This window comes from Anguilla anguilla, chromosome 8, assembly GCF_013347855.1.
Source record: "Anguilla anguilla isolate fAngAng1 chromosome 8, fAngAng1.pri, whole genome shotgun sequence".
Lineage (NCBI taxonomy): Eukaryota > Metazoa > Chordata > Actinopteri > Anguilliformes > Anguillidae > Anguilla > Anguilla anguilla.
The window spans coordinates 7,650,992-7,677,065 of NC_049208.1; the positions used below are offsets into that span (position 1 = coordinate 7,650,992).

A 26,074-nucleotide genomic window follows, 5' to 3' on the forward strand; every position below is an offset into this window, starting at 1 on the left:
AGTTGTGCACCCCTACAATATGGTATAGATTTGGCCTAAAGACACTAATAATTAGGTGCCAAATGATATTACTTGACTGGAAAAATTAAACATAGCAATCCCTCATTTATATATATATTTTTTTATAGAATTTTTTTTTCCAGTCCAGGAAAAAAAAGCTGCTAAAGGGCATTGTCCAAATGTTCTCAAGGACCAGATTCAGAGAATAAAGCAGTAATCTGTTATTGCTGGACGGCTGTTAGGAAAAATATTATTATTGCTTTGTAATCTAATTTCATTCAAATCACACATGGCACGGCAAATCCTTCTCTGTGATGTGTTGGCAGACCCTCAAAAGTTGGCCCATGATCTTGTTACTAATATAGTAATAATAGTTCCTGTTATGACTATGGAAATGGAAACATTTCAATGCACACTTCATTCACTGGTCATTCCTTTTTCAAGGCTTTGCCATAACAGAAGTCCAGTCTATAGGAAAGTATGCTTCAGAGACCAAGTCTAAAATATCCAATATATTTATTCTGTATCATTTCCATCACATGACAGAATACTATCAAATATAGTACGTTTGACATTCATATTTCGGTGAAGGGCTGCAGGGAGGGTTGTCGCCATGGTAATGAGACACCAAACTCCTTAGCACTTGTTTACATTTTTAACCCATTCAATCACACTGTGTAGCAAAGTATGATGGTATACATGACATAACATAATTCTAGAGGTGTGCGACAACACTTTTTTTTCAGTTTAAAACACAGTATGTCATTTATGTGGAGCCACGCTTGTCAAAAGTGTCCTGCGACAAAGTATAAATTAGGCTTTAGGGTATCACAATCAAATTCTTGGGGTCTAAATAGCACTTTACTTCCTGCTGCCTACCCCAACCTCCACAGTTTATGCAATTGTCTGTAAATATTTCCGCTTATGCACGTATCAAGATACACTGCAGTAAAGATGTTTGTGAGCATGGGGCACATGTACAATGTTCGGCAAAGATTGTCTGTAAAATCTATAAAAAGCCAAACCAAATAAATAAATGATTGGGCTAATTAGATAATTGAGAGCAGACACTAGAGTAAAATCCAGCACTTGTGTGGTTCCCCTGGAATCCAGTCTGATGCCCATGTTCTGTTTCTTACTACAAAGTGAATAAAGCCCAAATTATGTCAATGCATGCTACTCTTCGTGAGTCTTTTCAAACAACATGAAAAGCAGTTAAAGATGAAGGAGGCCACTCATTTTTTCCTGGTGAAAAGCCACAGCTGACAGTCAAGTGAACTTCAGCACCTGAATTTTCTGGAAGAACCAAATGGGGTTCGTGAGGTCATGTTTCATGGCACCTTCTACACACACACACACAAAACGCGCAGACACACACGCGCACGCACACATGCGCAAGCATGCACACACATGCACCCACACACACACACACACACACACAGAAGAAGAGAGAGAGTGATAGAGAGACAGGGAGAGAGATAGAGAGAGAGAGAAAGAGAACACAAGTTGCAGCTGATCAAGGCAGCACAGGAGGGCTCAGAACAATAACAGCCCCCCAAATCCATCCATCCATTAGTGGCATTCTACAGTCTGTGGGAAAGAACACCCTGTTATCGGTGTCATAGAAAAAGAACTATAGGACTTAATGAATTGCTCTCTGTTTACTGAAAGAGAAGTTAATAACAAGCACCAATGACCTCAGCAGGAGATAATTTGCAGAACCCCAAAAAACCGTTTTTTCCTGTGGCTCCACACCCCATCACACTCCCCACCTCTTTCAAGCATGAACACTCTTCTTATTCCCCTTTGATCTTCTTCAGTGATGAATCAAGATACCGATAATATGTCCCCCCCCCCCCCCCCCCCCCCCCCCTCCCCCAGGCCAGCTCGGATGAATTTAAATGTCTCAAACAGAGTTCTCATTGATGTTCTTGCTCTGGCCTTCAAGCAGGACGTCAGATTTACTCTCACCCTAGAGGACAAAGGTTAACAGAAGTGCAGAGTGCACCAAGCTCAAAGTACAAACAGTACTTTAATGTCTAGAACTTTAATGAGATGTTGTTCTGGACAACTCATGGACCTCATTCCATTCAATGTGAGTGGGAGACAGGTAAAGGAGAGAGACAGAGAACAGATATTTTCTTCCCATAAAAACATTAAAAAAAACATTATTCAAAATAATCTTATTCTCCCATCACATTTGCATGTATCTTTGGTTGGCCAATCAGTCCAAGTATTTGCTTTTTGCAAGTTTTCACATTCACATGAACTCCAGTTGGATATAACTTTTAAAAGCATTTTAATTGGATGGACCCTGTGACCCTGCCCAGGGATAAGTGGGTATAGATAATGGATGGACGGATAATTGGATGAACCTTGTGATATTCATCATTGCCGGTTGTGCAGAGCATTAATCAACATAAAGTCTTAATTATAGAGCACAAGTTGTAAATTCTATAATGGTCTCTCTTAGCTCCATGTTGTTTTCAAACATTTTCCAACACAAAGAAAATGTTTTCCTGTAACCCTATTCACACCTTGCCAAACGTCCTTAGTTTAGAAAAAAAAAAAAACAAAAAAAAAAAAACACAATTAGTGAACCCTAATTGGGCTCAATACAGAATATAATTAAATCACGGAATGTTCCCCTCTTCTCGGATTTAATTGAATGATTATCAATCCCACGCTGCTTCCAAGAGAACCCATTCGTTGGTTTTTCCTGAGCCTGACGTTGCATAATAACATGGAGAGCTGACTCATGATCATTAGCCCATATAATACGCTGCCAGGCATAATGCAAACATAACGTTAGCGCCGCAGAGCGCGCGGAATCCGACGCGTGTGGCTAATCCTGTTTGCCCGTGTGGCTCGCCGGTGACATGCAAACTCGCCTGGTTTTCACAAATCGAATTATCCTCACACTCGGAGCGAACGACTTCGCCGACGCCGCCGCGACCCACGGGTCGAAAGGAACGGACACGGCTCTTCGCCGCTTCGTGCTAACGCTGACCGACCCAGTTCACGGCCGACGGTTCCGCCCAAAAACAAGGACCGCGGTTGAAAGTTTCCCCGCAATTCCCATCCCGGCTGACTGTGGATTGTGAGACATTCGCACCGCTGCTAGCGATCTGCAATGCCCAAGTCAAGCTGCACTGACCATTACGATATTGCATCATATAAAACCCACACCTTTTTGTGTGTCACATTCTGATTGTTGAACCTGAAAAAAAAAATAGGTTGGCATTAATATTTATTTTAATTTCTCTGCAAGTGGGCCCAAAAGCAAGAAAGCAGCACACTTGCATTGAAATAGCACAATACTTCCTGTTTTCTGTTCATTGCTAGAGTCACGCACTGAGGCCCCAGAAATAGGATCTCACATGAGTGGTTCCACGGAGCTCCATTCTGAAGGACATTTCGGCCTTTTTTTTTTAAGGACAGCTTGTTTTGGGCAAGACGACCAAAAAGATGGGCGGAGGGCACCAGCAGCTCGAGGAGATGAGTCACAAACTGAGGACGGCTTCATGCAAACCAGGCCTCCTTTACAAATCGTTTCATCCCCGCAGGCACACACACACTTCCCACTCTGCATATAAGTATAATTTTCAGCCATTTTGGTTTCATCCATTAGAAGCCATGCCGAATATGTAGTGGTAAAACCACTTCAGTACCCGTGGCTGGATCGTGCTTGACTGGAGTCCTTTACCGAGGCTATTAAATCAGCAGAGAAAAAATACATTTTTTTCTGTTTTGAGGAGAGAAACTCAGTCGAGGTTTTGACTAGGCCGCTTACGATATGGTATGAAAACCAATTTTTGGACCAATTTTTTTCAGGGTTGCTTTGACTGAAATTGTACATCAAAAAAGTCCAAAAGCTGGTTTAAAACAACCAGATATTGACCAGTCATGTCCCAGCTACCATTGCATTATATTTTTCTATCACTTCCTTATTAACTACAAGTACTGATGGGAAGGTATATACGCCTCCAGCAAACACAGTCTATCAGACATATCACAGGGACCCAGGGAACTTAATATGTGCCTAATTAGAAGGCTGCAACTAGGCAAATTGGCACAGATACGTTTAGCTGATGCTTGAAAAAGGCTTGTTTGAGTTCTCAGCACATTGCTGGTTAAACAGCCGTGATCCCGCTCCCTGTGCCTGCATGCCTTTCGCTTGCAACGGACCCTTAAGTTGTGACAACAAAGATCGTGCGGCCTCCCCTTTGATTTGCAGTCCACGGTACGGATCCTGACGCCCGTCCACCGACACTGAGGTGTTGCCCTGGCACAAAGAGAGCACTGCCACTCCGGGAGCCCAAACTGCCCCGTGGGAAAAAACGGGCAAAAGGGGCAAAGGAGAGCCAAAAGCGCAGTCATGTGACCAAGCCCCTCCCAGCAGCCCCTCCCCTTCGGGGGGGGGCCGTGGAACAGAGAATTCCGTTGCCTGCCGATCAAGCCCCCCCCCACCCCCGGAACCCAGTGGTCATTCCCGGAAGATGGCCGAACGGCAACCCTCGAAGGTTCACAAGCCCTTTAAAAGCCATCACCAACTAGCTGTCTGCCATCTGAGATGGGGGGCGGGAGAAAATGTTTGCCGAGATCATCGCCACAGATACAGGAAGCTCACACTGGGGGGGGGGGGGGGGGGGGGAGTCAGCAAGATTTTTTTTTTTTTCCTGAGGGGGCTGGGGGTTATCTTGTAAGGCTATTGCCTTAATTACATTTAAAGTGTACCACCAACCGTTCACCCAGATCTCTGTCTGTCTTTCTTTGTGCACACAGTCATTTCTCTGTTAAACCATCCCACATCCCCTTTCAAGGGAAGAAACAGTGTTCCTGTAATTGAGATGGGGAATTTTATCAGGCAACCACATCCCGAGCTCTCGGGTCAAGTGGACCAATCAGCAAGCTTTGGAGCGCACTTCCTTACCCTCAGCTGAAGCAAGACTTGATTGATAACAAGTGTTGCATTGTGATTTCATATATTCATAATGTACACACTTTGATTACTAATGAGACATAAAGGAGACAAGTTCCCCGCTGCACTGATATCAGATTTTTTAAAATATATTGGACAAAGGTGATTCTATTTCCACTGCTGAACCAGGCATTGCTGGCCTGAGTACAGCACAGGGTTGCCAGATGTCCGGTTTTCAAATTATTTGTACATGTCTGGTTTGTGGTCTCAACAGGACAGTATAATGTCCGGTGTGCGTAATTACTGGAACAAATTTACTGGCAGTTTATAATGTAGTAATGACTTTGCGTCCTTCTCAATTACCCCCTGGTCCACAATCACTTCTGACAGCAACCCCCCTGCCTCCTGGTTTCCAGGTCTTCACAAATTCTAAGTCTGGCAACCCTAGCACAGCACTGTACACTTTCACCGAACGCCAACTGTGAAACAATGGGCCTGCTTGGAGTCCCAGGTTAGGACATGAGAAATGTGATTAGAACTGCTGATTCAGCATCAGTCTGATCCAAAGTTGGTTTTGAATTACAACCTTGTGAATGAGCCTGTGAATGAGCAAGTCACTGTAGACTGCACTTCCAAAAGTGAGCTGTGTTTTAAGTTATATTCATTTTCCCCTCAAAACGTATTGGTGTGCAGTACTTATATAGTTACCATTTACTACAGAAAGCATATGCATACACACATACACACATTCACAATTATGGAATAAACTTAAAGTTATCTGACATCTGATGGCTGCTTTTCCTCTGTAAAATGTTCCCCAGCCTTGGAGAACCTCGACATGTGTTCCTTGTAACTTCATTAACTGACAACTACTCAACCTAATTAAGCCATTCATTAAAAAGCACTTTTTTTGTCATAGCAGATACGACTGCTCTTCACTGAGAGAGAGAGAGAGAGAGAGAGAGAGAGAGAGAGAGAGCGATGCAGTCAGCTTCACAAGCCAGACCAGGAGGCAGCTGGATAACAAGACTGACCTCTAGTGACAGACTGAAGGCCGAGTAGTATCACACGGACATAAACAGGGCTGCATATGAGCTGTTTGTGTGTGTGTGTGTGTGTGTGTGTGTGTGTGTGTGTGTGCGCGCGCGCGAGCATGGGTGCGATCTCAGAAAACACAGATGGTCAGCTCAATTTTAATGTACATGTTGCATTAAGAAGTGGTTCCCACCTGCCGCCCATTTTGAGTGTTGCATTATGGGTCACATGGCACTTCGGCAAATCGCTGGATTGACCGCTCCTCTATACCCCCTTCCCCCCCTCACCACCGCCACCACCAAACCTCCACCCAGACCAAATAGGTGAGAAAAACCCGTTACTGTCAGTTAAAAGTATAGCTCCCAACCTGGTAAGAAACTACGCTTACGGCAATAAGTCAGACTCATAGTCAGGGTCTGGGATCGATGTTGTATGTGGTGGGAGAGCGCTCTTAACAAAAGCTTAACATTGGGGACGCCTCCTGCCAGACGTCCAGATGGTCCCTGTGGTCCAGACGTCAACCAAGTTCAGGCCCAACCATCAGCACTTTCACTTCCTGCTCTTTGGATCCTCGACTCCTCGGACACACGAGATGGCTCTTCGCACGCTGCGGTGTGGAGTGGTGGTTCATAACAGATGATTGAGACAACGAAAAAAAATATCACCAGTTTTATGGCTTCCTGTTGAACATCGGGTATACATTTCAGCCAGCTGACAGTTTTATGTACCAATCGAGGGACTACAATTCCGTTTGTGGGTTGAAGGTTCAGATTTTGGGTGGAAAAAATTGTTTTTACCCTTGAACTGGGTGCTTAACCTGGACCACTAGGGAAAATATGCCTGTGATCAGCTGTGTAAACAGATCATATATAACTGTAAGCTGTCGTGGCACAGGGTGTGTGTCCAGCAAGTAAATTATGCAAATAACATGATTTAATCAACCGTGCTATTGAAATATGAGCTGCATGTGAAATGCCAGTGATAATGAAGTGGAAAGTGATTTGACAAAAAGACTGTGCCCCAAATCATCCCCTCACTGCTGTTGATATACTACTCTCTAATGAGAACATTCACAGACCAGGGTGTGAACATGTTCCACTTTGGAATTCAAATTATCAGTTAGTATTTTCACAAAAAAAAAAAAAAACAAAGGCGCCATTGCAACCTTGTGGTTTCCCAAAGTGTTAGGCCGTTATGTACCAAGAAGACATGTCATCTGTTTTTGGTAGAACGCATAAGCGCCTGGTCTAGAAAAAAAGCGTCAAATACTAACTCTGAGAGAGACCGAATGTATATATCCTTCTCACACAGGGTACCTTCTCATCATTTTAAAATGGTGTCCCTTTTCTTGTAGGTATTAATTCCATATTTTTTCACTTAGACAGCACCCAAATTTGACAGTTGTTCTGTCCTCTGTAACATCTCAGTTGCTAACATCATATAAAAATGAGGTCTAGCCAAAATACAAGTCTGATATCAATCTCCATCCTTTGTTCTTATTGTCAAACCGATGTACAGTACAGTTCAGAACAATGTACTCTAGATGAACTCGATGTTCCGCTGCATTGTATTTTATTCACGGTATCCCACGCTTTGGAAAGATTTACATTTTGGAAATGTGTATGTCTGGAAGACCGCAACATAAATATATATTGACGTTTGCAGTTGATTTCTTTCCAGCCTCATTCAATGGACTGACCCAAAATGGAATCCAGGAATTCCAAGAGAGCGACAACAGCTCGTTCTGGTGAATCCAGGAACCAAAAGCCATAAAGAGCTAGTGTCAGGCAATGGAAGAACAGCACAGTTACCCAGACTCAAACAGAGGGGGGATACCTTCCCTGTCTCTTTTCTTTCATCGGTGTGTGTAGAACTCAAAACAGACGCAGGTCTCTATCATCACTGAGACTGTTATAACTAAATACTGTATCTTTTTCTGAAGGACATTAATTCTAAATATCAGGAGTAAGCACAAATGGAGGATGTAACCATGTTGAATAGCTTTTGATCCCCGCACACAAAGGAAATCCCATTTGACATGTTTCCATGAGCATCACATTTATAGGATCAAAATGGTTTCTAACTTCCTGAAAAGTATGCTGTATAAATATACTCACCAAAGCCACGGAAATATGTATATCATATTATGATTTTAAGTACACTACATTCAGAGACAATTTCACCCAATAAACTTTCTCATCCAGTGTACTCAACAAGTATACTCAATAGTTAGTGCCTTAATTCGGACACAGTCCTCGATGAGTTGTTCTACCCCAATCGCTACGCACTGCTCCCTTGCTGGAGAACAAACAAACACCCCAGATGTTCCCCTGGAGATTTTTGATCAGAAGTCAAGCACAAAAAAAAAAGCAATAAGACAAGCTGACCAAAAATCACAGAGAGATGCAGGACCGGTGGAGCACAAGATCAGAGACAAGATAAACATTCCTGCTGGTGAGCGTTCCTGAGCCCAGCTAAGAGGGGTGGAATGGTTTTCCAATCGCATTTCTTTTCTTTCCACCTCCAGAAGCGGGGGATCAGTTTGCACAATAAACACGGCCTTCGCTGACCAGTTTTTCCAGGAAATTTCCAGGAAAAATTACCCGTTTGATTTGATGAGTTCTTCTTCAGGCAGGCCAGAGCGAGGTTCTGCTTTCTAACCTGACCACCTCACACGATGCACTTAAATGTGTGTGTGACAAAAACAAACATAAAAATTATGGTAAATCTAATAACCTACAGAAGGCGACTTGAGCTCAAGTCACAATGCAGACTGAAGTAGCCAACAAGTTCAGATCCATCAAACTCACTTCACTGAAAGAGCACCTTAATCTTGATTTCCATTGGATGGCCCTGAAACGCATCTGAGGCTGAACCTGGTACAACTAATGGCTGATTATGACCAATCAGCAATAATGCTACCAGCATTCATCATAATTCATCATAATCAGCCATTAGCCTGAATTCCAACTGAAGACACCGGATTAATAGCGGGTGCTTGCATGTAAAATGTACGGTGGCTCTGAAGTGCAAAACACAAAAACAAAAAGAAAACGCAAGAACAAAAACCTTCGGCCCTGAGGTGCAGATGCAACATACAAAAACAAAAAGGAGCGGCCCTGAGGTGCAAAACACAAATACAAAAAGAAAATGCAAAAACAAAAAGCAGCAGCCCTGAGGTGCAAAACACAAACATACAAAAACTAGCAGCCCTGAGGTGCAGATGCAACATACAAAAACAAAAACTAGTTGCCCCAAAGTGCAACAGTGCACTTCGGGGCTACTAGTTTTTGTTTTCGTATGTTGCATCTGCACCTCAGGGCTGCTTGTTGTTGTATGTTTCTGTTTTGCACTTCGGGGCTACTAGTTTTTGTTATTGTATGTTGCATCTGCACCTCAGGGCTGCTAGTTTTTGTATGTTTGTGTTTTGCACCTCAGGGCTGCTCCTTTTTGTTTTTGCATTTTCTTTTTGTTTTTGTGTTTTGCACTTCAGGGCTGCACATTTTTGTTTTTGTATGTTGCATCTGCACCTCAGGACCACTCCTTTTTGTTTTTGTATGTTGCATCTGCACCTCAGGGCCGAAAGTTTTTGTTCTTGCGTTTTCTTTTTGTTTTTGTGTTTTGCATTTCAGAGCCACCGTAAAAATGACTGCCATACATTTGGTCCATTCTTGCCATTATTGAATTTATTCAATGCCTTTGATAAGAAGCTTTCCACTCGCAGTGTTTCTATCAAGATTTGGAACTTGAACCATTCTGGTCTTGAGAACAGTCCCCTGTACCAAAATCCAATCTGCTAATCAATACAGTTATGATATAAACTCAGTGCTCAACCATGATGGTTCAAGCCAGGCCATGTCATTAAACGGATGATTCCTAGAAGGCTGTGCTAAGTTCTGCACCCATGCTGGCCATTTTCACTGTCCTGTGAGGTCAGCCAGACCACCCAGGAGTCAGTCTGGAAATAAAAAACTTTAGATATCTCCAATGCATGTTTATTTCAGAAATTTTATAGCCGTGATCTAATAATTCCAAATAACATCTTCCTCTATCCAAGCAATTGGATATTGTACACTGATGGACCACCAGGCAATTACAACAATAAACGCCTTATTATGTTAACTACCACACACAAATGATTATTGTGCCAGAATTACAAATAATATTAAAGAAATGTATATCCCCCTTTTAACACAATCAATGTGTGCACCATTCATTCAATGGTCTGAGTATGTTATGTATGTTAACATGATATAGTATAACTAATTTCTTTTAAAACAATCTATTTTTCAGGAGCCTGGGCCCCAGGACTTCGTAATGACTGTGTAACTAGGTACCTGCTGTATCTAGTCAAATAAAGGTGTTTTCAAAAGTAATATGGAGTCCAGCAGTATAGATCTGGTAATATTGATAGATCACTGAAGATGGTAATTGAACAGTGTACACGTGAGCTAAGTTAATATCACTATAGGCCATGACAATAGTAAGGATACATGTTTGTTTTTACTGGCAAATTAATATTATGAGTTACCAATAACAGAGTATAGATAACTAATGAGAACACATTCTGAGACACAGTTTAAACCAATAAATTAAATATAAAAATCGAGAGAGAAAAAAACAGTGTATCAAATTCATTATAAGAGTGCAGAAAGTAACAGAAGTACCTCAGGATATAAAACAGACCTGCTCATTTTTCATTTATAATCACGACAAGTGGTCAAAAATCAACATTGCAATTTGAGGTACCTCCTGAAAAATAAAAGTTGTTTTTGTTCGTGTGGCCTGCAAGCAGCCAACCATTTTTTTCCAGAGAGGAGACATTGTTTGGTTGTCTTTTTTGTCCTTCATGGTGATTCTGAAACGCTGGCTAATCTTTACTGAGCAGGGATGGATCTGAACCGGCCAGGCTGGTGCTGTCCTCCCGCTCTCTCTCTCTGCCAGGGCACGTCCCTTTGAAAGCAGTGAAGTGAAGCAGTGTTCTTCCATTAATAATCGCTCTGGCACAAACCGCCATGCCATTTTTCAGTTCTGGCACGTTTTAAAGTGGTGGACGTTGATGTGCGTTCGTTCGGCCCATGTTCGTGTTAGGGTCTGCATGGATAATGCCGTCATTGTTCCTTTTTACACATGACTAATGATGTTGAAATTACTTTTATGAAGCTGATCTGTCATATACTTACTTTGTGGCCATACACTTTGCTTTAGTTTAAAGCAAAAGCATCTCCCCCTGCTGAAAATTTCATGTTAAACCAGCCTAAGCTGGTCAAGCTGGTTTAAGTGGTGTTTTCAACACTTACAGCTTTAGCTGGTCGACCAGCTGTTCACCCGCTGACCAGTGTATAGTCAGCTAGCCTACCAGTTTGTCAAGCAGCTTACTCTACCAGCTCAAACAGCTTTGGCCAGCCACAGACCAGTTATGACCAGCTCAGACCAGCTTAGAATCCCAGATAATCGTAGATGGAATTTTTAACAGGGCTCTAACTCAGTCTGTACTGTATATATTTCACCTGTGGGGTGTCCTTAGTCACTGTATGACCGTTTGGTCATCAACTGACATTTCTTACCGATGATGAGTTCCAGGGCTTGTTGGGTGGTGGACCAATGAAACTGTAAACTGATAGACTTTACTGTAGACACCATTTACACTTAGGCTATATACTGTATATCATTAGGATATAGGAAACATAGTTTTCATAAACATTAGTCTTTTAGCTTTCAGAAACACATTCATCTCTTGCAGTATCTGTATTTAAGAATATTTTGAGCACTTCAATATTTTGATTAGCGTGATAAAAGGATCCCACTAATCACACGATTAGTGGGATCCTTTGATGCCAAGGTAAAAAAGTTTCTGAAAATATGCCTTTTATGTTTTCCAACAACATTGGCTCTGTGTGCTTCACACAGTTCACGTTAGGCCCTACCACTGGAAGGCCAGTTCTTTAAGTGTGGCATTACATTACGTTCAAACGGAAACATTAAAGGGCTTCAGTGAAATCGACACAAATGTAAAACATGAGATGTACATACTGTGTTCTCTCTGAGATCAAAGGTAGATCCCAACGCTTTCATTCTAGAACGTCCTTGGCAGACATTCTCTGGGCGATATATATATATCCGAAGACACGCCTCCTATACATAACAGACTGTCTAGCCTTGGGCCACATGTTGAGTCTGTCCCTCATATAACAGCTTTTATTTCCCGGTGCATGTCTAACATTTATGACATTGTTGAACAAATTGTGTCTTTGTGATGAATTGGATATTTTCCTCTGTCACTTTATACTGTAGTTTAGCAAACACCCAGGGAAGTCTAGACTTGAGTTGTTTACACAGAGAAGGGTAGCTATAACTGTATAACACTGTTAAATCTAGGAAATACGGACATGAATATGATCACTGAGGATGACATTTTGCTTCCAGTGAGCAAAAGCCATTTTCTACCCAGGCAGCACCTAGAGAAAAGCAGCATAGGCCCAACGTAGGCGCTCTGTCACTTTCCATCTGTGGGAGGTAGTCGTCCCCGCGCAGTCAGGCTAGACGTCCAGAGGTGTGGAGATGCTATGATATCTGACCAATCACCTTAAAGTTTTGTATCGGGCTATTAATGAACCATTTTAGTAGACTTTCAGGAGTGGGAAGGGGGATGTGGATGCAGGTGAATTGAGTGTTTATTGTGTGTTGTGTTAACATCTTCTCACCAAGGAATGATTGCAAATTGGCTCTCTAAACTTAGACATGCCCTGTAGGCTGCCCTGTCACTTAGGCTGACACTGCCATAAAGATCTAGTGAAAAGTAATTTAATGCTTGTTATCACAGTGAGACTATAAATCATCTAATTAGGGATACCAGGCCAATGCCTTGGTTCCCGTTTTATCCCCATTTCACAGGAGTACACATATAAACAAAATTGGAAGGTTGAAAAGTCAATACTAACAACACGAATCCCATCCTGTTTTATAACTAAAAGTATCTAAAATGATGCCATGAACAGTTTAAGGACAATACACTATAAACCAAGTTTAAGGGCAATACAGTACATCCACTGAGGCTATGCATTTTGTACATGGGTTGTGCAAAAAAATTGATGTAATACTTGAATGCACATGTGTATAGCTGGCAAGCTGAACAGGAAAAAAAAAAAACACGGATTCGTCCTTTGTAACTGAGAGCCCTTTGAACAAGCCCTCTTACTCACCAGTTTGCATAATTGTGTCGGAATTTCGCTCGACTTTGATTCAGATCAAAGGTGCCTTTATGCAAAACAGTTCCCGTTGATCACATTCTTTGGCCGTACCGGTAAGCGCTCTGGGTTCAACGGCGGTGCCCTGGGAAGCAGAGACCGTGTGATGTTTGGTTAGCTGCTAGCATTGCCCGGCAGCCGCCTCGAAATCTCTGGCATTAGATCACTGGTCACAGGAAGGGAGCCGCGGGTCGTTGCGATAGGGCGGCCACGCTTTGATGACGAAGGGGGGTCTTCTACGACATCCCTAATTTACGGCATCCTGGCAACGGCACCGCTGCAGGGCCTGAAGGCCCAGACATCCCAGACATGTTAACGGAAAGAGGGAAGCCACAAATATGCAGGAAGAGCACGCTGCACAACGGTAAATGTAAATAAATAAATAAACAGATTGGAAGGGGATGCGGAAGGTCGTTTAAAAAAAAAAAAAAAATGTGTGACCAGTCTCAGGAAACAATGGAAACCTTGCTTGGTTTGTTAAAGCAGAAACACAGATTTTTTTTTTTGCGGAGACCTGGATACAATTAAACTCAGGATACCGAAGGGGGGGGGGGGGGGGGGGGGGGGAGGTTGTGGGGGGTGGAGGGGGGGGGGGCAAATAAGAACAGTCCCAACCACAACAGAGGAGCACAAAAAATTTCATGATCAGGACCATTTTTGAAAAAAAACCCACATCCTTCATATGCATTTGTATCATCCAAAGGACAATGGTTTGGACGCTGAAGTTTGAAGGTCTCTGGTACAGCATCGCGATTCCCGAAGAGGACAGAGAAGATGAATAATGGGCCTTTTTTCCTTTTTTTTTTCCTCCCTTCTTTCTCCCCGGATATGAACCCGTGATTCTGTCTTTAGGGTAACTGCGGTACCACCTGCGAGCAGCTCTGAAGAGCTGCAGCTGTAGTGTGTGAACTCCACTGACTGCCCTACCCTGCCTTGCCTTGCCTGCCAGTCTCTATTTTATTCTGTACAGCAGTGGTTCAGAAACTTTTTCCGGTCAGGTCCCCATTTGGTAATGTGAAATTTTTTTAAGCCCCCCCCTCCACCCACACATCCTGTGGTGTGCCGTTTTCTTTCATCCTCCACCGCACCCCCCTGTTGTCTCTCCCTGCCCCCCGCCCCATAGTGAAGGACAAATATGTCCTAATTTAGTATGCTTTGAAGGACTGAACCTATAGCTATACATTTCTAATTCATACTCCTTGAGATATGTATATATATATATTCTCAGTATGAGACTAAATGTAACTGATGATATATAGTGCCAGGGGTCAGTGAATGTAATCTCTGTAGGATGAAATAAACAGTGAGCAAACTGAACAACTTATTCCAGTTACATCTCTGGGTAAGTCCAACTGACAAAATCAGCTGAGAGATTCCATTTCTGACCATTAATGACATTTAAGCTGATATCCATTTCATGTTTTAAGACCTACCTGGAAAAACAATGCTGTCAAATTTCCATGTGATATTATAATTCATTCACACTTTGTTTTCCACCATAAATACAGTAATGGACATGAACGAATAAAGGAAGGCATGTGCATTCCCACAAAAGACAGCATGAACGGAAAATAACTGTCCTTAACTATCCTCTAAGAGCATTTTTCAATCAGAAGCGTGGCTTAGAAAGTCAATCTGTGTTTGTACAACTGACAAAATATTTTGCTGATATATTTCCATTCTAAAATCCTGACTGACTTGGACACTTTATAAATACACCCAGTGCCAGAACAGTACGGTCAGCTGACTGAGTTGGAGCCGTCTCTGCCTTTTGTGGCAGCTCAGAGTGTTTATTTGCAAAGTCCTTTATGAGTCTAACACAGAGGTGGGCAATGAGGGCCGTATCTGTTTCTGGTTTTCATGCCAACTTCTGGCCTTAGTTACTTACTGAGCCCTAACATTTACACCATCTGACACTTTAGCTACATTTTGTTCGCATTAATGACAGCCGAAGATCGGTCTTGTGTCCAAATACGAAACGTTGTACTCTGATCTAATCTGTTGCTGTATGCAGCCAATTGGCTCATTTAGCCAGGATAATCAGTGGAAACAAAAACCTAAAATTCATCCTCGACCAGCAAGACCGGACTTGCCCACCCTTGGTCTAAAGACTTCCACTTCCTTCAGTGTAACCAATGCTGGCCTTTTTTAATTTCAGAAAATGTACTCCGGTCTGCATATCATGAGAAACGCCATTGTGGCGGCAGCAACTGGGGAAATATATCAATGTGGTCTCAACTTCTATGATTTGAATTTGTCGCTATGGCAACAATCCGAAGGAGGCCGATGGGACTGTCAGCCACAAGGTGGGAATAAACCCAAAAAAAAAGAAGATCAAAATGTCAAAAATCGAAATGGAAGCAGTGTAAGAAGCGACGGCTTTTTGGCCCGGTCTCTAAGTTCAGGGCCTGTGGTAAAACCAATGGTTTCCTCTCATTGAATCATTGCACTGTGGACCATTGTGCATGGTCCCCAAAGGCTGGGCAGCTCCAGCGAAAAAGAGAGGAATGTTTTTTTTTTTTTTCGATTTTATGAAACAAGAGAGGATCCTTCACGTCCCTGCCGTCCTGGAGTGTGTTCAGCTGGCCCCGTGCTCCGTTTACTCAGTTCCTTCTTCAGTGGCGCATTGGACTGAGGTCATAGGTGATCCACATGTGATGTGGCTGGAATGCTTGCTCGTCTCCACTAGTATGCAAGGTATGCAGGGGCGTCGTAGTGGGGGGAACAGTGGGACTGACTACCCAGGGCCCGAATGGGGGGAGGGCCCTCGAAAAGCCTGGAATGATGCGTGAGAGACATGGATCAAGAGAGGAAGGGGGCCCACAGAGACTGCTTATGTATAGGGCCCAGAATTGTGTGCTACACCCCTGAAGGTACGTACTGTAAAAATACTATATGGATGTTATACGAGAATAACTAAGGAAAGTATTGGGCAGATTGTACTGAATATCAGAACAGCCCAGTATTATTTCAATACAGGTTTTACTTTGCTTATATGCCATCTGTAACCAGCACATGCCAATCGAAATAAACAGCCAAGGACCAGCACAGTTTTTTGCACATTTTCCACCCATTAGGTTTATGAAAATTAACTTCTTTCAGAAACCAGTGGAAATAAACTGTATATATAATTTTGACGGGAAACAAATGGCCTATATCAAGGTGAACAGGGAACTTCACCTTTGAGAGTGGCCATCCAGGCTGTCTTTACAAAGCTAGAAAGTTACAAGAAAAAACAGAGATCCCCTTGACTTCCTCACAGAAATTGGCTCTTTACGTGAAAAATAATAACAATAAAGCTTAAATCTTCATTACCCCTGCGATCTAACGTTATAATAAACTGTGCTCTGTTTTTCAAAACACAGTCCATGTTTCACGTCATTAACTTTCACCCAGAATGAAAAGGGTATTTAACTCAAACCACAGTCCCTTTGAGCGTACGCTGCTAATGCAGTCCACATGTTGTTCAGAAGTCTTGACTCCACTTAAAACCATTAATTAATTCACTATAAAGAAATAAAAGCCAGCTTTCAAAGCTACAGTGCTCCTGTGCAATAGATTCTGAGTCATTGAGAAATTCTCAGACTTAAGATTTTGTACTCTATGGGTTAAGTCCCACTTATGGAAAATCATCTTGGTTAGCTTGCATTTTGTGTGTGTGTGTGTGTGTATAATTTTTTGCATTACATAGGAAATCCCAGTGGCAGTGTAGACGGGATTATGTGAAATAAGGGGTGAAATTAGATCCAGCTTCTGAGGATCATGTGCAAAAATGTCATGTTCACAGTGAAAATGTGCTAACAATAGGCAAAATCCATGGCTCCTCCATGAACTCAACTGCTGAGCAGCCATTTTGGAGAGACCAAAGAGATAGATAACTGTAAAATCTGAAGAGTAACTATGGTGCCAATTAATTACCTCCTTCTACAGAATGCCTTGAACACCTGCCACATCATTAGAAGGACCTAAGTATGGTTTGGTTTGGTTCAGAATTTTGAACCCCTAAGCGCCCCCCCACCCACACACCCACCCACCCACTACTTAGCACAACCATCCAAATATGGAAATCTGGTGCATAAAGGGCCACTTAAACCACCCTTTAAACAAAGGAAAAGTACTTATGAAAAGTGCAAATCCAAAAGGCTCAAAAGATTCCTACATCTGTACAAGGTGTCACATTTAGGTACTGACAATCCCTCTCTATAAGGATCTGGTCTCCTGCTCTGTGGGTGTCCCCGAGCCTCAGAAAGCCTTTATATCGCTGTCGCTTCAGGACATTGTACTGGGCCCTGAAGAATATAAACCATTACTCATGCAATGCTCGGGATGAGAGTCATATTATACGCACGCAGAGCACAAAGCACAAAATGAACACTGTACAGTAGAACCTCTTTCAGGCTGCTATTGCCACAGACAGATAATATTAGTTTCCACATCACTCCTCTTTTTTTTTTTTTTTTTTGGTGCATTCAAATTTAATTACAGCATTTAAACCATTCACTAGCCAAACAGGAAATTAAGAAATGAAGCAGGAATGAAACGTGGATGTGTTTGCGGCTTTAATCCTTTCGAGTGGGTTTTGACGGAGCTCTCTGCTACACTTCTGAAGCTGCATGTGTGACTCACGTCTGTGGTGTGCCCAACAACCCCACCCCCCCCCTTCCCCAAGAAAAAAGAGTCCATTAAAGTAGACTTGACAGAGGAGCAAAACTAAGCAGGGTTTGCTATTTTCAGAGCTGTTGGAAAAAACCCAAAGGGGTTTTCTCAAGAACACAAACAGACCAACATGAGACGGTTGAGTAAAAGCTCAATCAAAATCCCCCAGTGATCTTATAGATGGAAATTTAGGACTTTCTTTCCTCATTTGAATGTGTTATTAGTGCATTTCTTAGAAAGCGGGTACTGTACTCCAAAAACCCCGCCTCTACCTCATGTTGGTCGGAATGAAAATCCCAGGAAACTACAAATGGTGCACACAAAAGTATGACTGTGTCCCCACCTGTCTGCAATCCAAGTTATTAAGGGTTTTTAAATATATATATATATATATATATAATAAATTCTAATAAATCAACCGCAATTTTTTATTTATTTATTTATTTATTTATTTATTTATTTATTTATTTATTTGTACTATGTACTACTCACAAACAATACAATTAACTACTGTTTTATTAGGATGGGAAGGTACCAGCTCAAACTGAATGAATCAAAGAATAACACTGAATTTGTTATTGCAGTTTAGGATGAGGATCAGTTTTCATGGAGTCCAATCCTGTTCAGTCGCCACTGAATGTACACATATGACTGCCAAGAATACAAACTTAAAGAGAAAAGGAAATAAGTAAAACAAACAAGAGTCCATTTTGGACTAGCATTAATAAGTCATTAAGTGCATGGGCTTTGAAAGTAGTGTAGGACTGTTTTACACTCTTTCAAGTTGGGTCCAAATACCAGAGAAATAGACAAATTAACAATACAAAACAATAAGGCACAAAAACGTGGTATTCATATTTGACAAAAAATAAAATAATCTATAAGCTATATCAGTAAAAATTGAATCCAGTAATGTTTTTTTTATTTATTTAAAATAATAAACCTGTTTAATATATCAGGGGCAGTGCAAATATAAAATGTACTAGTACTTTCATGGGACTGGCACTCATTATATTAAAATTCCCTCATAACTGCGAAACAATATTAAACCTTTTTTTGCATGTTTTCATAACGAAAAACAGATGTTAACCAATCTAGACAACTTACATGTCCAGTTCAGTTAAGGTCTGCCCAGACAGATAAACCACTATTTATTTCCAACGTGAAAAACTGGAGGTCACATCTGATCTATTGTATTAGTTATCTTTGGATCTAAATCTAGCTCTCTGAGCTCCATTCCACTCATTGGCAGGTACCTGCACGTACATGCACAGAGTGAAAATAAATCGAGGTTCTGGAACACTACCCATGACAGCGGTACATTCTGTAATAATGTTTTATTGACATTTCTGCAGGCTTTATCAGAGCGGATTATTGGCAGTTAACCATCTCATATTTGCACAAGATTTATCTGCGAGCATTTTCATAGGCGCATATTTCATAGATGTGCAACGCAATTACAATGCATGGATGTTTCTGCGGAATATACAGTAGGTCACATTGTCCAATAGAATACTGCACATATCATCATGTGACGACTATGATATTGACCGCTGAGGAAGTATCACATGCATGCTGGGGAGAAGAAGAAGAAAAAAAAACTTTGATCCATTTTGCTGGACTATCTCAGCAGAACCCATCAATCCTTACAGGAAAGAAAAAAGAACTATTTTCATTTGTGCAGCAAAAAATAAAGACAGAGATAGTCTCAGCTCAGTACTCTGCTGTGTTATCTCAAGGTCTTGCTCATAGAATGTTATCTAATAGCTCAGAGACATTGTGATGATTTATCCCTCTGGCAGAATCATAACCTTTTTTAAGCACCTGGTGACGCCATTATGTCTGTCTCTGACATTTTTGACTCTAGCTGGAGGACAGTTCCACAAAGGGAGAGTACAGCAGGTGAAGAATCTCAGTCCGTCTTCCTGGAGGTGTTGCCGAAGTATCACCAGTACCCCCCCCCCCCTTTCCGGGGGCCGGTTGGACCAGCTGTGCAAAAATAAGAGCTAGGCCTAGCTGTAACGTAAATCTCCACTAAGTTACAACTTGCGCACCACTAACATAAAACATGATGCACCACACAGCACAGCTGGAATGTAACCCTGTGTATAAACTTAGTATTTACATGTGGACTGGTCAATTAGATCAGAATACGTTTCTGCTAGGAAAGTGAATGTGGTGGCAGATGTTACCTATTTTGAACAGAAACAGCCACTGTAATTTCCACACAAACGCTTTTTTCCTTTACCAGCAATTCCTACAGACAATGACGGGACTGCTCTTTTTTTTTTAAGAAGACCTAGGTTAATTGAAAACATTAATGAAGATTAACAACAAGCAATTGCAAATTTAAACACCACTGCTGAACATATTACGTGCCCGTCCCATAGTCTCCACCTCTCATTAAGGAAAAATTAAGTCTTTTCAAGACGGTATTTACATGGATCCATGTCTGCTGCAAATTCAAGCCTGGGGCCAAAAGGAATCACACCATTACAACAGCATCACAATAACTGAACACTTTGTTGTGGCAAATGTGGGTGGGAAAATTATGCTTCAGTAAAAATATTTTGAAAGCATTCAATACATGTATTTGCGCTTTTTCAGTCTACTCAAACACAAACTATGATTTGTGTATATTATTATTATTATTATTATTATTATTATTATTATTATTATTATTATTATTATTATTATTTTACTCTCACTTTCAAACTGAAGTTTCACAAAAATCCATTAAAATCTGCATCATGTATGTTGATTTTTCAAAACTGAATATTAAATTTCATATCTTATGATAATGATAAGCTCGAGAATTCACAACACCATAGAGGCAGTTAACGCTGATCAAAAAATATTTGCAAGACTATTCGTTTAATTATCAGATAGCAGGGGGGGAAAACCCACACTGCATGTGATCAGAAATTTGAAATAGGGTAAAGAAACCATCGTCACTAGGAACCTTACACCGAGTGCGTGTGTGTGCTTGGGGACGTCGAAGACTGTGGTACACTTCCGGGTTGAATTTTTCCTCAACAAGATGGTGGTGGTTTGACTCCTTTGTTGTTTAATTTCTAGTAAAACGAATACTTTACCCGAGTAGGATTTAATTGCGTAGGCTTTCAGCGCTTTGCTCTAAATACTAAAACTGTTGGTCATTGTTGCGTGTAGTGATACATACCGATGCACAGACCGAATTTCCGACATCCCGCTCCACCGGGAGGAATGGGCCTGCGGCCGGGGGTTTTCCGTAGCCCTACACCTGGATTTGATAACGTAGGAGCAGGCAGGTTTCCTCCGCCTGTTTGGGCTTATCCTAACGCTCCTCCGTCATTCGGGCCGAGGCAGGGGCAATATTGTGGTTCGCCAAATACTCCGCCGAGAGATTTTTATGGTAATAACGGAAATGCTAACAACAATGGTGGCGGGAGCGGTGGGAAAGGGCGTTTTTACCACAGTCCGTCTCCCGGTCACACGGCACGGAGACCGAACTCCAGCCCTAGATACACTCCACCTTACAAAAAATCCCCATACCATTCTCAGAGTCCTGGACAACATATGAGCCATCAGGTAATTATAGGAGGCATTGATGCCTGGTTATAATATCGGAAAATACTAAACCAGCGAGTGCAGATTGCTAGCCAGGTTACCTAAGTTTAGCTAGCTGACGTAGAATATTTTGTCCGTTACTAACTAAGCATTAATACGACGAACAAATTGATCGGTAGAATCGACGTGTGGTTCTGTAGCGGTTCCTGGCCTATTAGCTAGGTAGCGGGACGTTAACGAGGGGGTAGCTAATGTCTTCATTGTCTATTCTAATTATACAAATCGTGAATTACTATTAAATTAGAGTCAACAAGTGAATAAAACTCAGCGTTTGCTTAGGTATTTGTAAAATGGTCCGGTTCAGTTGGTTAATCAGCTATTATGTGTTCTGTTGCATTATATTGTTGAGTGTTGTTGTCGACATTGATACTTGGATCCAAGTTGTAATGAAGAGGTGTACCTTTTGAAATGCTATTCTGTCCAAAGTAGGCTACATTAATTTCAGCCAGCCTTTGGAGACTCGGTGGAACGTTTTGATTAACATCTCTCTACGTGATGATTCTCTCCCGAAGGGTTCGCCGCGGACCTCCACCCCGTTCGGGTCGACGCATGGCAGGGAGAGGGTGACAAATGATGTGGAAAAGTATTACAACCCGTCAATGCTCCAGGACCCCTGGGCTAGTCTCCAGCCCGTCCCTGTCACAGACACGCAGCACAAGGGCAGTGCAGAGCGAATGACAAACACGGGCAGGAAAGGGAGATATTTCAACTAGAGGTATAGCTATATACGCACACATGTATATAGAAACGCAGACCTCCGGTTGCGGCACCCGACATAGCCCACGCAACGTCCCTCGTGAGTCATGCATCAAACTGCTTTTCTTACTGGGGGCATTTGGGTGTTTGCCAAAGGAAATACAGTGGAGGGGTTGTGTTTGTTACCTCTGTGTGGGCTCGGCAGACTTGGAGCAGTCTAGAATCACCAGCAATCAGACGTACTGCTACCTGTCGGTCTGGCTCTTCTACATTTTCAGTGCTTCCCTGTCTGCATGCAGACATGGTGAAACCACTTTTTTTTTCTCTTTTCTTTCTTTTAAATATGAACTCAAATAAGGTTCAGCTCTATCCATGGCAGGTGGAAACATCTATATTCGCAGCACATGTAAGAGGTCAAGTGTAGTAGCTCATCTCATTGTTGTACATCTTGGATTCTGGAACGAAGAAGAATTTCTCCCTTGCCCCTTACGCAAAACTGATTGGATTCTAGTTAAGCTATATTTTATAGCGCACTTGTGCAACTGCAATAATGGCAGCAATTCCACAAATGAGTGTAAAGTTACACTCTGGAGTTCACGTTTTCATCGTATTCTGTAGCCTCTAAAACTTGGGGCTGTTGAACAGGTCATTTTATTTTCTTATACATTTTTGACAATAAAAAAAAAAAAAAAACATGCTTTTCTCTATACACAGCAGCAAAATGCATCAACGGACTTGGTCAGCCATTATGAGTTTAAAAGTGAATTTTTCTTATGTCTTTAGGAAAAACAAAAAACTGCACTACACTTTAACCCATTGAACTCTGTTTCAATTGTGACCAGCTCAGGATTTTCTATATGTATATATTTTATCAAACGACTGCTTTTCTTAGTCAATAGTTATTGTTTTTTTTGTTTTTGTTTTTTATTTCTAATGAAATTATTTACTTCAAGAAACCACATTAATATGAGATTGAACAATACACCATTTTGTATGGTATCAACCTGTATTTTGTTTTTATATCTACATATGTGGCAGTAAGTTCTGTTTTTATGACATTTGGAGATTCGAGGACCGTTTTTGGTCAGATTTTAGGGTTGAACTCTTGTTTGGGGCTTCAGGCTTGTCCTAATTTAAAGTTTTAACAAATGATTTGTTTTCTTTATTGCGTTCACTTGTGTATTGCCCGCTGTATTTGTGTGATCCTTCAGGACCAGTGTGACGCGCTAGTAAAATGTTTTTTCTTTCTTTGAAGAATTGCATGCTAAGGAGAGAATGTCCCCCCCCCCCCCCCCCCTTTTTTTTGAATTGCTCGCCGTGCTTGCTTGTATTTTTAATTTGCCTCTGGCTTTGATCTGTAACAGTCACATTAATGTGTAAACATTGCTGGTGCGCTAACGTTCGGTAGTGCTGCTTCTTAGGGCTGTAATCCCCTTCAGTAGCATGCGTTGTTCATTTGAGTTTGTGTGACACGCCCTTCAGCGCATGTGGTGCCGAACCGCTTTACTCATTTGATATGGGGAAAGAAACCCCACCCTTTGCTGCCATTTGTTTGTCTAGTCTTGTTTGAGTCGCAGACTGGCTGGATATGTTTCCATGACGATGGCTCACTGAGTAGACGTTGGGAGATAATGAAGAGTCAAGGACAATAAAAAAATATATATATACGCGCACACGTATATACTGTATGTGGTTGAATAACAAAATCAAATTAAGAATTTGAAATTATTATAGATTTGTTCACATTGAAATTGAACCCAAATTTCAGTTGTAGTTTGAAAGTATACGAAATTCATGGTGTTGATCTTTCTCTCTGTGGTTTAACTTGGCTGAAGAGCAAATGGATTGGTTTTCCTCAAGATTCCATAGATTCTGAATTTTAAGCCACAGGGTGATTAATCAAACTAAGCATGATTGATGAATGCAATCACACTGAGTATGAAGAGATTGAGAAACACAGACTAGGAGTTTACAATAATTCCTTTAGTATGGTGAAATCCACTGTTAAGTGGAATGTGCTTCTTACCCATGAGAGGCTAATATGCAGATTTGGCCCCCCCTTCATAATAACCAGCCAGACCAGGAGGAAAATGATCGATGATGTCACTGGCAAGCCAGCGTTGACTTTGAAAGATCTGCGAGGCTATGCCTGATTGGAATGTTCGTACATCAACAGTCTGGGAGGGAGAAAAAAACAGCCTGTATAGATGAGTGGACAGACATTACTGAAAGAGCCGCCTTAAATTTCTGTGGTGTGGGGAAAAGAAAAGCTTCCCATGTCAGAGGTGAATCATAAAAAGTGTTTACTGTATTTTTTTAATTAATCGACGTGAAGAGATTCAGAAACTATTCCGAGGCACTGTATTGAAACCGTTACACTGGGTGTTTAGTGAAAGGCTACAAAATACGCTAGCATTTTAATTTAGTTTATCATTTCCTTAAGTTTATAGGCTGATAAGGTGTCTGCAGTGTATAACAGTGCATTCTAAGCCAGCATTTCTTTCATCAGATCATTAATGTCAGAGTAAGTGTAGACAACTGTTACTTGAGTTTAACAGTTAATTTTTACAAAATGACCTTTTATTACCATAGTAACGGTTCACTGTTGCTCATGTTTTATTAGAGGCGTTAATTTTTGCCTTCCATAATGGAATATCCAGCTGTTAGAACTTACTGGAGGCTTGCCTTCTAAAGTTAGGTTTTACAGTACTGCGGCTCGTAGGGTTTATAGGTACTATGCCGGGTTTATGGGGACCTAAAAAGTGATGTCAGGAGTCTGTTGGAGCCCATGGGGCTCTCTGTTGCCCTCTCGGGGGTAGAAATCTGTTAAATTACAAGCAAACAAGAAAAAGCGGATGCGTTTCTTCCAATGTCTGCATTTAGACCCTTTCACCTGTACACCCCCTTGAAGAGTGCAGTACAGAAGTCACGGAATCACGTTCGTGCGTGTGGAGCAATACTGGTGGTGAGAAGGGGAATTCTAAGTTGTGGAGATATTTGGCAGTCGGAAAGAGGAGGGAGTCTGAGAGGGTGGAAATCAGGGTTGTAACATGTAGGTACAAATTCAGTGAGTATCGGGGGCGTTCATGCAGTTGCCCCCGGAAACAGCCTTCTAATGACAGAGGATTCACTGCTGTCGTGACTTTTGTGCATTTCTCTGTGCTCTAGTTATAATCTCACTGCTGTGAGTAACACAGGCACAGGGTCTACAGTGGCATGGGATATTTCACGATCTGGACCATTAAATGCAGCAAAAAACACACCCATACATTGTAATACTTCACAAAATATTAAATGTTTTAACCCTTTGGACAACAGTAATAATGTCTTGGCAATTTTAAAGGAATAGTCTATTTTTGGCAATGTGCAGAACATTGTTTTCAAATGATTTTGTTTTGGTTAGAAACATTTAGTTAAACATTCTCACTTCTCTCAGTGTTCACATTTACCCCCAAATATTTGTCTTAAGTGTTTTCAGAAAAAAAAAAAGATTTAAATACTAAATGTTTGAATAAAGGCATTAGATGGATGAATTATCACCATCCATGTGATTGGTTGGAGAAATACAGGTAACTGCCAAAATAAAATGCCAATTTCAGTATCCCAATGGATGACACTGCCTGCTCACGATCTAGATTGATATTTGCAGTTGTCAGATTCAGCTGCTTGTCCGCCTCGCATTTGGTCAAACGCACTTTTTTCCAGTTGCCCCCTAGTGGTTGAAGCCGGTATTAACTTGACCACTGTTCCTGATGAAACATCAGCACATTGAGCCACCCTGAGCTCCTGTCAAACACAAACCCAGCTACCACACCTCTTTCAAAGTCACTGACATCTCTTCAAGCCATGTTAGCAAGGTGAATGGGCTACTGGGCCTGCCCAGCATTTTCATACCCACGCCGAGCATGCT

At 41.6% G+C, this 26,074-nt stretch overlaps 1 protein-coding gene across 1 annotated transcript; it reads left to right on the forward strand.

Annotated features, from left to right (window-relative positions):
* Positions 1-20,857: 20,857 nt before the first annotated feature.
* mplkip (M-phase specific PLK1 interacting protein) lies at positions 20,858-23,843 on the forward strand. Its single transcript, XM_035431033.1, has 2 exons — positions 20,858-21,429; positions 21,981-23,843. The coding sequence occupies exons 1-2, from the start codon at positions 21,043-21,045 to the stop codon at positions 22,179-22,181; spliced, it is 588 nt and encodes a 195-aa protein (XP_035286924.1). The 5' UTR covers positions 20,858-21,042; the 3' UTR covers positions 22,182-23,843.
* The last annotated feature ends 2,231 nt before the right edge of the window (positions 23,844-26,074 follow it).